The sequence below is a fragment of the Micropterus salmoides genome, unplaced genomic scaffold (assembly GCF_014851395.1).
Source record: "Micropterus salmoides isolate LMB-PRFRI ecotype aquatic unplaced genomic scaffold, ASM1485139v1 Ms_hic_scaffold_4, whole genome shotgun sequence".
NCBI lineage: Eukaryota > Metazoa > Chordata > Actinopteri > Centrarchiformes > Centrarchidae > Micropterus > Micropterus salmoides.
The window spans coordinates 38039982-38053115 of record NW_024043372.1 but is presented as its reverse complement, the minus strand read 5'-3'; the positions used below and the strand labels follow the sequence as shown (position 1 = coordinate 38053115).

Below are 13134 nucleotides of genomic sequence, written 5' to 3'. Positions count from 1 at the left end.
GGTCACCAATCAACCTAGTCCGCATGTCTTTGGATGGTGGGAGGAAGCCGGAGCACCTGGAGAGAACCCACGCAGACACGGGGAGAACATGCAAACTCCACACAGAAAGGCCGGGGTTTGAACCCACGACACCGTGCCGCCCTCTCCGCCATTCACAAAAAACGTAAATGAAATACATATTAATAACATCAGCAGCTTCCTCCTCAGACTTGGTAGCGCCCTCGACAGCCTCGCTGACGTCAAAGAATACTTAACAGGATGGGAATTGAAGGGCGTCCCCTCCCACACAATGGTTTCTAGCGCCTGGTAAGACACTTGGTAGACAAAGAAGATTTTTCTTAAAGATTTTTTTGTTATATTATTTGTTGAAATTCTCTTAACACCCTGACATCCAATCATTTCAATGTTACCAACCCCATCTTTAATTCAATAACTTACCAAGTTAAAGGACAATGGAAATCTCAACTATAACACTAAACACAAACAGACACATGATAGTGATGTGTATTGGCGCTATCAAGGGGAATTTGTGGTTAACATAACAGGTAATTAAACTAAACAACGGTATGGTAATGAAATGGCTAGGAAATGAACAGATACACAAAAAGTGAGGAGAATGCAAATTTTAGTTGGACTGCGACACAGAAAAAACATTATCTTTGACTGAACATGAGACACAGACCGTTCGTCATTACAGGACAAAGTATCAGTATGAAAACTTTCCTTCAAGGCAAAATAAATCGGTAACCTTCCCTGTTCATGTCCTCTGTCAATACAGATATTGAGCTTTCCATTATTTGAGCTGTAGTCATATACAGTTAATAATACTTCATAGCCTCAAGTCAAAAGAACAATGAGCCAGTACCACTGAAGACTGGCAGTACAGCCTGCAGCCATCAGACAGACCGTTTAACAGCTTTCTGAGTCACCATAAAGTCAGTTCATGATCATATCTGGACTGGGCTGCAGGCGAGCACCAGATGATCAGTTATCATTATCTCCCCAGTGTAACACTGACTGCAGTGTTTACTGAGGCTGAAATGTCCTTGCTCAGTGCTGATCGAAGCTAATTCTCTGTGGGCGTGAAAGCACCTTTCTACCAAAGGTTTGGAAAAAATAAACTACAGAAAAACAACATCAATCAGCCATCCTAAGGGAGTTTTTCCTCAACTTTCTAAACTAATTATAACTAACTAATTTTCTGCAATGATCTGGTAGAACAAAGTCTGGATTTAAAATGGTTTTGCACTGCTGCATTTGATGCTCTTATGCCTAAGGGGAAGGAACTCTTTTTGGTGTCACCTCTGTTTTAGAGGGTAATGGTTTCTGAAATGGTGCAAAGCTAGCTTGTGCCATCTATCATTCATGTATGACGTGTTTTGGTGGTAAATAATCTAAGTTGATGTTTGCCCTTGTTGGAAAAACTAGGGCTGGGCACTTTAACATGTTCTTGTCGTTCTATCTATTGCTGAACAGTTATTAATCAACTGCGACAATTATTTTATCGCACGTTAACGCAGTTTTTATTATTATTATTTTGAAAGTCCGTTGCTCACTGGCTCTGAATACACATCCAGTCAAACCCTGGGTCACAGGGGGGTGGGATGTTGATCAGTCTGCAAATCAGCCACCCAGACAAACAGCGGAGGGGAGGCTTCGGCAGACTACTTGGATGCAGCGTGTGGGAGAAGTAGATAAACAAAAGCAAGACAAGCGATCAGATGCCACAGTGAAGTGGAGAGCTGCACACTGCATGCTGGTTGGTACTGGGAAGATGTCGAGGAACGTTCTTAAAATCGCTGTGTGCTCCTCAGGTGAACAGGAGAAAAGTGCCCCGTGAGTAAACAGCAGGCACTCTATGGAGAGTAACCATGGCAACGGCTTGTGTGCGCTACACAGCTGTAGCCTATTTAACTTGAGTTAAAATTATTAAACCTGATAGGCCTTCATCTAGTTTTGTGGCAACCACTTCACCTCACTCTGACAGGTTTCAACTGTTTCTGCTGCTCCCTGATAAAAGAAAAAATGTTTCTGCTGATACCTGTTCAGAAAAACAAAACAAAACTGGACTCTGATGGTAACTTGTTTTAACACGCTAGATAAAAGGTAACACCCTGGCAGTGGCAAATAGCTTTGGTTTAATATTTGATTTGATTACATTAAAGTTGAGATTTAGAAGAAATATTTTATTGCTGCTGTATAAAGGGAATACTGCTGGTAAAAAGCACCTTATTTGTTTAAAGTGTTTGCAAATCACATGTTATTGCACTTTTGTGTATGTAACAGTACATTTTTAAAAGTGCGCAAAACACTACTTTAGAATTATTATTATTCAACAATGCAATTAATCGCTATTAAAAAGTTAATCGTTGCCCAGCACTAGAATAAACATCACTTTATTCCTCCTTGCTGTGGGAAAAGACATGACTTGGAGAGATTATTTTCATGATTCAGCCATCACTGAGTCTAAGCTGGTTTGGGAGATGTAACCCTGTCATGTGTCCTCAGCTTTTAGAGGAGTCTCTTACCTGTAGGCCTCTATCAGCCGCTCAACCTTCTGTGCTTCTCCCTGCACTCTGATGTGTGCCTGGAATTTCCTGAGTGCTTCATCCAGCTCCATACCTGAGAAGTCCATTTCATCCACCACACAGCTGGTGAAAGACACACAATTAGCAGCAGTAAGTGGGAAGATCCATTTTGGTAGGAAAATACACACAGTCCTTTCAAATAGGAATAACGTGATTATTCAACAAAGCTGCCTTTATTGTGTGGACCTTCATTCATCAGCTCCAGCTCCAGACGGCTATAGTTCCTTGCTAGTTTTCACTGTTTTGTTGTATTTTGAGATAAATACAGATGCTGTCAAGTAAAAACCTCCTAAATCTATAGTTTCCAGGACACAGCCTTGTTTCAGCTCAATAACACAAAAAGAGGGGGGAGAGCTCCACAACATGCTCGACATCACACACATTTGACACATAATCACCTTTTTATGACTAACAAGTTAGCAAACAAACATTTACCCAACCAGTAGGCAAAAAGCAACATCAGCATTCATTTAGAATTGTGCCCATTAACTCCTGAGAAAAACATTGTGCTCTTTAGCTGCTAATTGCTCCATTAATTTCATCGGCTTGTCACTAACTTTGTCTGTCAGTGAGGAGTGTTACACTGCTCTCCAAAGCCCTGATACTGTTATACTTTGCATGTCAGGATTTATAGACGTTTTCTCAAGGAGCCCTTTAGATATGTCTGTCAAACTGACACGGTCAGACCTTTCCTGGCCTTATCCTCCACTGAATCTCAATGGGCTCTGATAGAGCTGGTGTGCTTCAAGTGTGTTTCGGATAAGTCTGTCCAATCTAAAGCATGAAGTAGTGGTGCTATTTGAATGATGATACTTAGATACTTCCTTTCTCTATTAAAAGGACAAAATGAGGTACGTATGTTTATCTGAGCATCACAGCAATTTCCTGAGTGGATTCTATTTCTGTTTATTTCCTGGGTGTAACTTGAGTCGTTATTAAGTACCCAGAAACTCCAAAGATTGTTTGTGTAGATTGCAAACTGGCAACCCTATTTTGAACTAAATAATGATTTATGTTTCTGGAAGGCTGTGCACTGGCATAGTTGGCAAGCCAAATCAAAAGCCTGTTTTAGAAAATCTTGATGTTTTCAGGGTTGAGACAAAATGATCCCATCTGCACATACAAATGTATCAAAGATTACACAGAAATTTCTCACTGCAAACTCACTCGAGGACATCTCGGTTGAACTGTTTCTGTCTGTTACCCAGGAACTCTCCGATCATCTGCCTACTTAAGCCTTTCCTCTGGAGCAGGAAGTGTGCCACACCCACTGGAGTGTCTGGAACAAAGTTTCTCTCTATCAGATACTGGATGCCTTTTTCTGGTTTCCTGGAGAAACAGGAGAGAGTGGAGAGCGAGAGAGAGAGAGACAGACAAAAAAAAGAAAGAGTGAGGACACAATCCAAATCTCTGATTATCCCACTGCACTTCTGCCCCTGACCAAATGTGTGTCAGACGATGGACAGGATTTAAGGAGGCAGGGAGGGAGGTGAAGGAACGGGATGAGGGTTGAGAGTGGGGAGGAGTGAACCCCTGTCTGCTGCTGTGTTGATCACAAATGATTAAAATGAACTCAATGGATGGAAGAAACCAAATCGACAGTCATCTATGATTAAATGGAATCACAGAGGCTCAGATGAATCGCTCTGTGTGAAGTGGAGCAGAATGAGTTCCAGATTCGTTTGCACTTTAAGTAGAACAGACAGATAGTCATATTTCAAGCAACATCACTGCATATTTATCATACATAAGAGTTGCAATTTGTCGATATGTCTATATTGTTTTGTTCATAGTGTGTACAGTATGTTAGTGTTGTCTATTCTGTAGCTTGTGCCTGATTTTATTTTATTATTATTTTATTATTGTGCAATGTACAATCCTGAGTCAAATTCCTCGTATGTGTACACATACCTGGCAATAAAACTGATTCTGATTCTGATTGGGTATGTAATCAAGCATAGCGTTTGTTCAGGCAGGCAACAAAGTCAAGCTCAGCTCACAATCCCAGGACATCAGCTTATAGCAGCCATCTTAAACCAGCCACATCAGCTGATAGCACAGCTGATTAATCTCTTAGCATTTATTGGCAAATTTCATACAAGGTTCCTTATTTAAGATGCCGTAACCTGCCTGCCACCCCAGCTCCACCTTTCAGGCTGTATTTGATAGGAATTCATAATAATTATCAATCCGATTCGCCACATTTCATTAACAGAGTCGTATCGGGAAATGGATTTTGGCAGAGAATTTAGCCCGATAAGAATCAACGATGCTAACATGCGCCCCTGCTGTTGACGCGCTCTTGGCGTCATGTCGCTGGTCATGGATAGAGCCATACAGACTAAGCGCAGACAGCTAGAGTCGTCAAGGTTCCGATATTTTTCACTGTTTCAGAAGAAGACAGCGCATTGCATATGGCATCAGTCCTTCCTCCTGTACTCCTTCCCTCTGTCTCTGCTGTGATCACTGCAGGTAACTACGTGCCAATTTGAAGCTACATGGCAATCTAAGCTAAACAGTTAAATTACAGACAGCTTTCATTTAGCTCGTTGAACATCTAGCTAATTGCCAAGCTAGCGTTAGCGAAGTGGTATTTTATAATGGGAGGATGAGAGACGTGGACAGAGCAGATCAAATAACACCTTCTACATGTTATGCTTGTTAAACAGATGTATCGATAAGCGTCGTCTTTTACTCGAGAGGTTCTATTGCAGATACTACAGTAACGAGGGTAACTGTCGCCAACTTGAGTAGTTCAGAGTTACCTTCACTTCGTCTCCACCGCAGCCTATCTCTGCGCTGGCCGATGTGTGTGGGTGTACACCCACAAGTGTGTGTTCATGCTCTCACGGTCAGGGAGAACCCAGAACAGAGCCATACCGCCCAACATAACCACAATCCGCAATATCAGTTCTTTGATGAAAGTTGTCCTGACTGAAATGTGTATCAGATTGTGTCTGGCTCTGTGTGAGCAGTCTATTAATGGATCTCATGTAGTGGAGTGTACGTACTTGTTGAAGAGGTTTAGCCCAATGCGGTAGTGCCTCTTGCGGATGATGTCATTGCTGAATGCAGGTGAGTCCCAGCTGTTGCGAGTCTCTTTGTGGTACGTCTGCTTGCTGAGCGTCTGCTCCCTCAGGCTGTCCCTGGAGGAGGACTCAGAGCTGCAGTTGATGGTGTCATTGGAGTTGGATGTGCTGTTGATGCTGTCATTGTCCCCATCAGAGAAATCGGACTCTGACTTGCTCTGCCGGTTTGCGGTGCCATTGATGGCCAAGTGGGCTTCCAGTTGGCGTGGCCGATGGCGTGTGGTGTCCTCGTCTCTGGAAGGCCCTCTGGGTGGCAGGCTGTGGCTGATGTGTTTGGGGCTGCTCTGCTGGTTGCTGAGGCTTCGGTCGTAAGCATTCTGTCTCTTTAAAGAGCTGCGGTCAGAACGATCACTCAGTTCCACCGAGCTATCGCTTGGAGGCTCAATGGTCAGTAAAGGTAGGTGGTCTACCCGCAAGCGCTGCTCTTGACACTCCAGGGATGGTGTACTGCGGCAGCTGGTGTCTGTATCCCCTTTCTCATCTTTATGAGCCAGTGACCAGTAGTCCTGGGAGGAGGTGAGGGAACGCTGACGCAAGTCTGATTCTGTGCTGGAGGGCCGGTCTACGGATTGAGACAGGGGCAGTGGTGGGGACAGTTCCTCTTCATCAATGTAAAGAGTGACATCGCTGTAAGATGCCGTCATCTCGTCCAGTTTGCGGTGTTCTGAAGCACTGTGGGAGGGTTTTACCTGGCAGCTGACCTCCCTGTCCATATCCTGATGCCCTCTCCCTGGCTCCGACTGGCTGTCATCACCGTGCAGACTGCGACAGTTTAGAGCATCATCTATGGATTCAGCTAGAGATTTGACCTGCCTGGAGAAGGCATCTTCTAGTTCTGTGATAGCGTCTGTGAAGTCGCTCTGTGTCGTGGGGGTTTTGGCCTGCATGCCCATCTCCCCACCATGCTCTGACTGCACCAGTGCGCCCATTTTGGTGCCATCATCTGTTAGCGAGACCTGCTTTCCCTCGAAGTAGGAGCTGTGGACTTTTTCAGGTCCTTCAAAAGAAAACTGCATTCTCATATTGGACAGGACGATCCGTCTGGACATACGGTTTTCAGACATGGAACTTCTAAGACGCTCAAAGTTCTTGTTCATCTGGTACTGGCGGAAGGCTGTCTGTATGGTGCGGGCTGCATGCCGGGTTATGAAACGCCCACCATATTTGCGCTCTAGCATCTCCACCTACAGGAAGAGAAGCAAAGTTAGCATCATAAGTGCATCCGAGAAACAACTGGGAACAGTTCAAATCGTCTCTTTGCTAAGGTTTTATGCCCATGGTCATGTTTTATTGGCTCTAGTAGATGCATCTGCCCACCTGTCCCATTCAGGCAGATTTCCACCTGTCCTGGATCTGGTCTGACCAATCACAGCTGTTTATACGATTGATACGACGGCTGTGCAGAAGTGTGCAACCTCATTGGCAGGTATTATAACAATCATCATCAATCACATAAACCTTTTGTTGATAGGAAAGAAATGTGTTTGCCACACTTCTAACAAGAATTGGTAAGTTTAATTTACCAACTATAAAATACTCACACTCTGTAGGCTTCAAAGGTGGCTGTAAAAAATGAGCGAGAAAGTTCATTCCTGACCGTGACAAAATAATCAAAAATGATTTGCATGACTAAATATTATATATAAAAAATATTATATATAAATAATTTTGGCTGAGCTTTGGAACTTCAAAATGGGTGATCACTGCTGAGAATGGAACCTTACCACAGCTATTTGTTGTGTGAAGTAGTAAACCTATAGAGGGTGTTTCAAAAGACATATAAAAGCAACCTTATGTAGTATTTCTGTCCAAAAATAACTCTCATTGACTTGTAATCATGGTGAATGACGTCCCTATCATTGCCGCTCCCACCGGTGGAAGCTTTGTCTGGCACTATGTAGTTCTGAAATGAAATCTGTTGTTGTGCTTGCTTGCTTCATGTTTGGCTGTGTTAGCAAAGTTGTTGAAATCAGCCAACTAAAAAACTCAAGAAGAGTAGTGATGACATTTAAAAATGGCTGATATTTAGGGTCCCAGGTTCAAACCCAGGTCGTCTCGGGCCTTTCTGTGTGGAGTTTGGATGTTCTCCTTTGTCTGCAATTTTCTGTCTTCCTGCATGTGTCAGCTGCAGCTGTGTTCCTTAGACTATGTTGTATTCGTCCAATATTACAGTTTGCTGTTCGTTTGTAAAATATGACGCTCTGCTGACAGTGGATTTGAGTAGGACCCTGGGTTGACACTAAAACTGGGTGGCAGTGGCGCAATGGATAAGACACATGCCTTTGTAGGCCTGGGCGAAAAATCGATTGAATGAATTAATTCGAATTTTTTGTTGCGGGCGATTTAAAAAATAAGTAAATCGAGTTTTTGTGTAATAGCACATTTTTGGCTCCCCGGGGTTTCCGTAGTGTTCGTTTCCCATAGCGACAACATCATACACTAAACAGCAACAGCAAGCGACAAAATGGCTACCGGTGAGAGCGGGAAGTTTGTTCCCAAGAAAGGAATAAAGTCATCTGTTGTTTGGAACTGGTATGGGTTTGCTGCGACAGATGTGGAACAACAGACACCACGCTGCAACATTTGCCTAAAGCCTATCGCAGTGAAAGGCAGCAGCACCACAAACCTATTCCAACACCTGAAACAGAGACATCCAGCCGAATATGAAAAATGCCAGTCTCTCCGCGATGAACAAAGCCGCACTGACCAACAAACCTTATTGCTTTCCTTAAGTAGGGGGGGAAATCGGAAAAAATCGTAAATTGAATTAAAGTAAATAAAATCGGAGATTTTATTTTTAGGCCATATCGCCCAGCCCTATGCCTTTGGTGTGACAGACCCGGGTTCAATCCCTCCACCATTGTGTCCCTGAGCAAGACACTTAACCACTAATTGTTCCAATTGCTATACATCTCCTCTGACATGTATAGCAATTGTAAGTCATTTTGGATAAAAGCGTCAGCCAAATGTGTAAATGTAAATAAATGTAATGTAAAACGAGTGGCGACTGTGGCTCAGGCGGTCGAGCGGGTTGCTTATTATTAGGAAGGTCAGCGGTCCAATCCCCGGCCCCTCCAGGGTAAGATACTGAACCCTGAATTAGGCCACCAGGCTGTGTGTGTGAATGTTAGTTTCTGTTTGAGCACTTAGGCTCAGTGAATGAATGTGTGTGAATGCAGATGTAGTGCATTGTATAGAAAAGTGCTATACAAATACGGAGCATCACAAAACGCTCTGCGTTAAGTAAACTATGAGTACTAAATTACACTATGTCAATACAAACCATAAATTGCACATCACACAGTAATTTGTCCCACTGTTAATATGAAAATTTGATTAGTGCAGTTTTGATTTCAAGCATATAAAAATTAATTCCAAACTAAAATTAAGTGTGAAGGTATAAAGTTTTGTTTTGGGTAATGTCTGATATAATGCATAAGATAATTTTCATCTTGCAAGCATTTTCTATATAATCCTGCAGTTTGTATCTATTTTTCTTATTAATATTGTGGTCGCTGTCCAGGGTGTACCTCGCCTTTCGCCCGATGGCAGCTGGGATTGGATGGATGGATATTGTGTCTAACATATCACCCGGCCCTATATTAGATGTTTATAGACCCCTGTCCCTGTCTTTGTGTGTCACCCTTCACCTGCTTGTCCTGTAGGTCTGATGAGAGCTCATAGCTCTCTGACAGCGAGCGGGATCGCTTGATGGCCTCCTCCTCTGCCTGCTTGCGGAGGATGGACTGGGAGTGCTGGAGCTTGGGTCGGCGAGGCCGCGGGTGGCCCGGCAGGAAGATGTGTCCGTAGAGCTGGCTGTCCAGGTGGTCGGGGCCGAGCCCACCGCTGTGGGTCACTGGGATGCAACTATAGCCGCTGACAGGGTCCACAGAGGCACCCACCTCACTGCCTGGAGCATCACCTTCCACACTGCAACACACAGAAACACACACAGAGCACAGCGGGTCAGTTCGCTGAGTCATTTTCCTGAAGGCATGCAGAGATTTGTGTTTCGGCAAGAAGCATGTGACAGATTGAAAAAGTGAACTTTGATACTGCTGGCTGGATATAAATAAGAGTAAGAGAATTTATAGTCGGGCAATGCAGGAAATACCTCAAGTCATCCTTAGCAGTTGTAAGACTGTATCACTGTATCTTGTATATGAATAAATTATGAATACCAAAGAACCCACATACAGCACAACAAACACTGAGGAAATCACCTCAAAATCAGCAGCTCAGTCTTTCAGTAAAAACCAAAGCAACACAATGCCAAAAGACTACAGCAGCTAAATGTCAACCCCAGATCTGGTCACTTCCTAAATAATGCACATCATATAGATATTTCAATATAATGCATTAGAAGCCAGCTCAGCAAAGAGAGATTTCTGTTATGTAAAGACATTGCACATGGGTCAAGCTTGGAAACCCCATAATGCAAGTTGATAGTGTCTGTCTGTTAAATGCCCATGCTTTTCAAACACTGCACTTTGTAACACAGGCCTTCTGTTAAAAATCTGTAGTAGGAAACAGTTCCTTTGTGCAGCATGCCCTCTGTGAAAAGACCACACTGACACTCGTGAGGAAAGAACTGTGTTCCATCAGCATCTAGCTTTAGAGGTGGACAGCAAAGCTGGCAGGTGATTTGTATGGTGAGTGTGAGTAAAGCATAGTATACTGCCTTCATTGATATTTGCACACAACAGCAGTTAACAAAGCCACCTTCAGAAAGCAGAAAACAACAAATTCATTTTACACGGTAGGCCTATTGTTGCCTGTGCACCATCTGACCTTGTATCAACAGCAGAGTCAGAGTCAGTCTGGAAGAGAAACATGGCTCCAATTCATCAAACACAGCCAAGAGTGAGGTGACACTGTTATGTAGTTATGGGCCCAGATTTTTAAAAAACAATTTCCTGAACTTCACCTTGTCAATTACAATCCATGGTGGAGATGTATGCTTTTCTAACTTACAGCAAGATTTTTATTTTATTTATCAAAATCTGATCAATAGGCGTATCATGATGGATGAAGTGAAAAGGCTGAGAACAAAAATATCCATCTAGACGCATTTATAACTGCATTACATTGTCAAATACCTCAATCTCTGTGGGAGAACGTGTCAAGGTTAGATAATAAAGGTTAAAATCAAACCTTTAAGGGAAGCAATTTGATGTCCAGAAGGTGCTCAAAGCAGTAAATACATAGTACGTGCAATATGAAATTAGTAGTAATAAATACTGTCTGTTATTAGCCCATGCAAACTAAATACCAGAGGGTGGCATAAAACATTCTTGCATTCAGTCTAAAAGCCACATTTTCCATGTGAATTATGGCGGTAGTCTCCGTCAAGAAGGCAGGTGTTATCACAAAATTTCTTTAAGGAATAGTTAAGCATTTTGATACATGTGCTTATCTACATTCTTTTCAACAGTTAGATGAGAAGACCAATACTGTGCTTCTTTTTGTGCATGAAGTATAGAGTCAGAACCAGGAAGCTATTAGCTTAGCAGCCCCCAGCTGCTACGGAATACATCAAGCTCATAACAGCCCTTAAAAACCACAATATTTTTTTGTTTTGTGTACAAATGAATGAACTTTAGAGGTATGGGTTGGAAGATTTTTTAAACTTGGAGCGAGCTAGCTAGGCTATACCCATATTTTAAGCTAGGCTAAACAGGTTCTGACAGGTCCTTTTCCCAACCTTTAAGTAGTTTTTGTGCCTAAGAACAAAATTAAACACAGCAGTGACAGAACAGTTATCATTTCTAACATATTTGGAAGGCACTGACAAACGATACATTTTGGAAGGCCATGCGAAACAGCCAATTTTGGATGACTTGTTGCCTTTTAGCCAAGTCACAGTGAGGTAGGCTGATGGTCCTTCATGGGATAACATCTCTCATTAGAGAAAATGTCTTCTCTCTCCAAGCTGGACACTCGATGTTCATTATAAATCCCCTCTCTACATCCTTATTGCAATCCCCATGCATCCTCAATGCATTTTAATTCTAAAAAGGAACCAATCTAATCAGACTGAGAGTCCTTTAATTAGACTGAAGGGTGGGGTGTAATACGTCTGCTCCAGCAGAGAAAAATCCATTTGTTTAGATTGAAGAGAGGCTTAGCATGCTTGAAATGTGGGACTCATTTTGAAACAAGAGTAGACAGACGCCTCTAAGAAGACTGAAAGCATAAGCCATGTTTATGTCTTCAGTTAGCTGGTTTTGTTGCATTACACAATATGTTCTTCTCTTAGTTCCACTATAAAGAACCATGCAATGTGTTTAAGAAACTCCAAAAAGAGATACAAACAGCTTCACTGAAACAGGTATGGGTGGTTGAAGGCAATCATTCCTTGCAAAATTTTAAAAGTCATGTGCAAACCAACTTGTCTTCCCGCAGCACACTCAAAGCGTGATCCGATTCCCTTAGACTGCCCGTCGACTAACAGAGAGAAATCTACAGTCTGTGCCAAGCATTTATACAGCCTCATTAAAATGAATACCCCCCCCCCCAAAAAAAGCAGAGGCAAACTGAATAAAAAGGGCAGAGGAATGAGTCCAAAGTTCTTAGAATATGTCAAGACGGAGGGAACCTCATTTTGAACAAACTGGGAATCATCGAAAATGGCTTTGCCCTCCACTGATGTAATGAAATGTCATCATAATATTAGAAGAAAACTGGTTTCTGTTTTATCTTGACTTGACACACTACCACACCAGATTTGTTTCCATTTACGTTTCCTTTACTATCAAAAAGGACCCAAAATTCTTACCATGAACTCACATACTATTACTGTATGATGTACTTCTAGGGCTTTATACAGGTCTATTTTCCATCAATGTCTTTGTTACAGATCAAAACTTTATATTTCAATACTTTGCTCCTTGAAACAAATTTCATGTTTCCAATGTGGCTTCATTTGATTCAGGATTTCAATACAATGGGATATGATTTAAGAAAAATGAAACTCTCTGAAGATGTTTATGTATAAACACTCCCATTTCATTAATTGCAGTGGTGAAATAGATCCTCCTGCTAATTAATATCTTGTAGATGGATGCCTGAATGATATTCTGGTGCTGGTTCTTTACTGGCAATAAATGATGCTCTCCCAAAGAAAAGTGAAGAATCTAAATCTATAAGCAAACGCAGACACCCTGCCCTCATTTTAAAAAGGTTCACCATTCAATCTTGTGCCACTTTCATATGAGATGGGATCATTTTGTCGCATCTGACAGGCTTTTTCTAAACTCTATATACTCTAGAAAACTGAATATTGTCCTTTCAATTTTTGGGGACTTACAGGTTATATGGTTAGTGTGTGATGGGACATTTTGACACAGAAAAAGATATTTGCACACACACAAGTTATTCGTTGAAGAGAAAATATTATCAAGAAAAGATAATTTGATTTAATTTGAGCAACCAAAAATCTACTCTGCACTGAATAC

The 13134-nt window shown here is 42.2% G+C and overlaps 1 protein-coding gene across 3 annotated transcripts in view; it reads right to left on the bottom strand.

Annotated features, from left to right (window-relative positions):
- Positions 1–13134, bottom strand: part of iqsec1b (IQ motif and Sec7 domain ArfGEF 1b) — a 220914-nt gene that overhangs the window by 10196 nt on the left and 197584 nt on the right. For all 3 annotated transcript variants that reach the window (XM_038696642.1, XM_038696644.1, XM_038696643.1), the window contains 4 exons: positions 9328–9607; positions 5600–6861; positions 3756–3917; positions 2529–2651 (listed from right to left, as the gene is read on the bottom strand). In XM_038696642.1, coding sequence (XP_038552570.1) covers positions 2529–2651; positions 3756–3917; positions 5600–6861; positions 9328–9607 — 1827 coding nt within the window. The remainder of the gene's footprint in view (positions 1–2528; positions 2652–3755; positions 3918–5599; positions 6862–9327; positions 9608–13134) is intronic.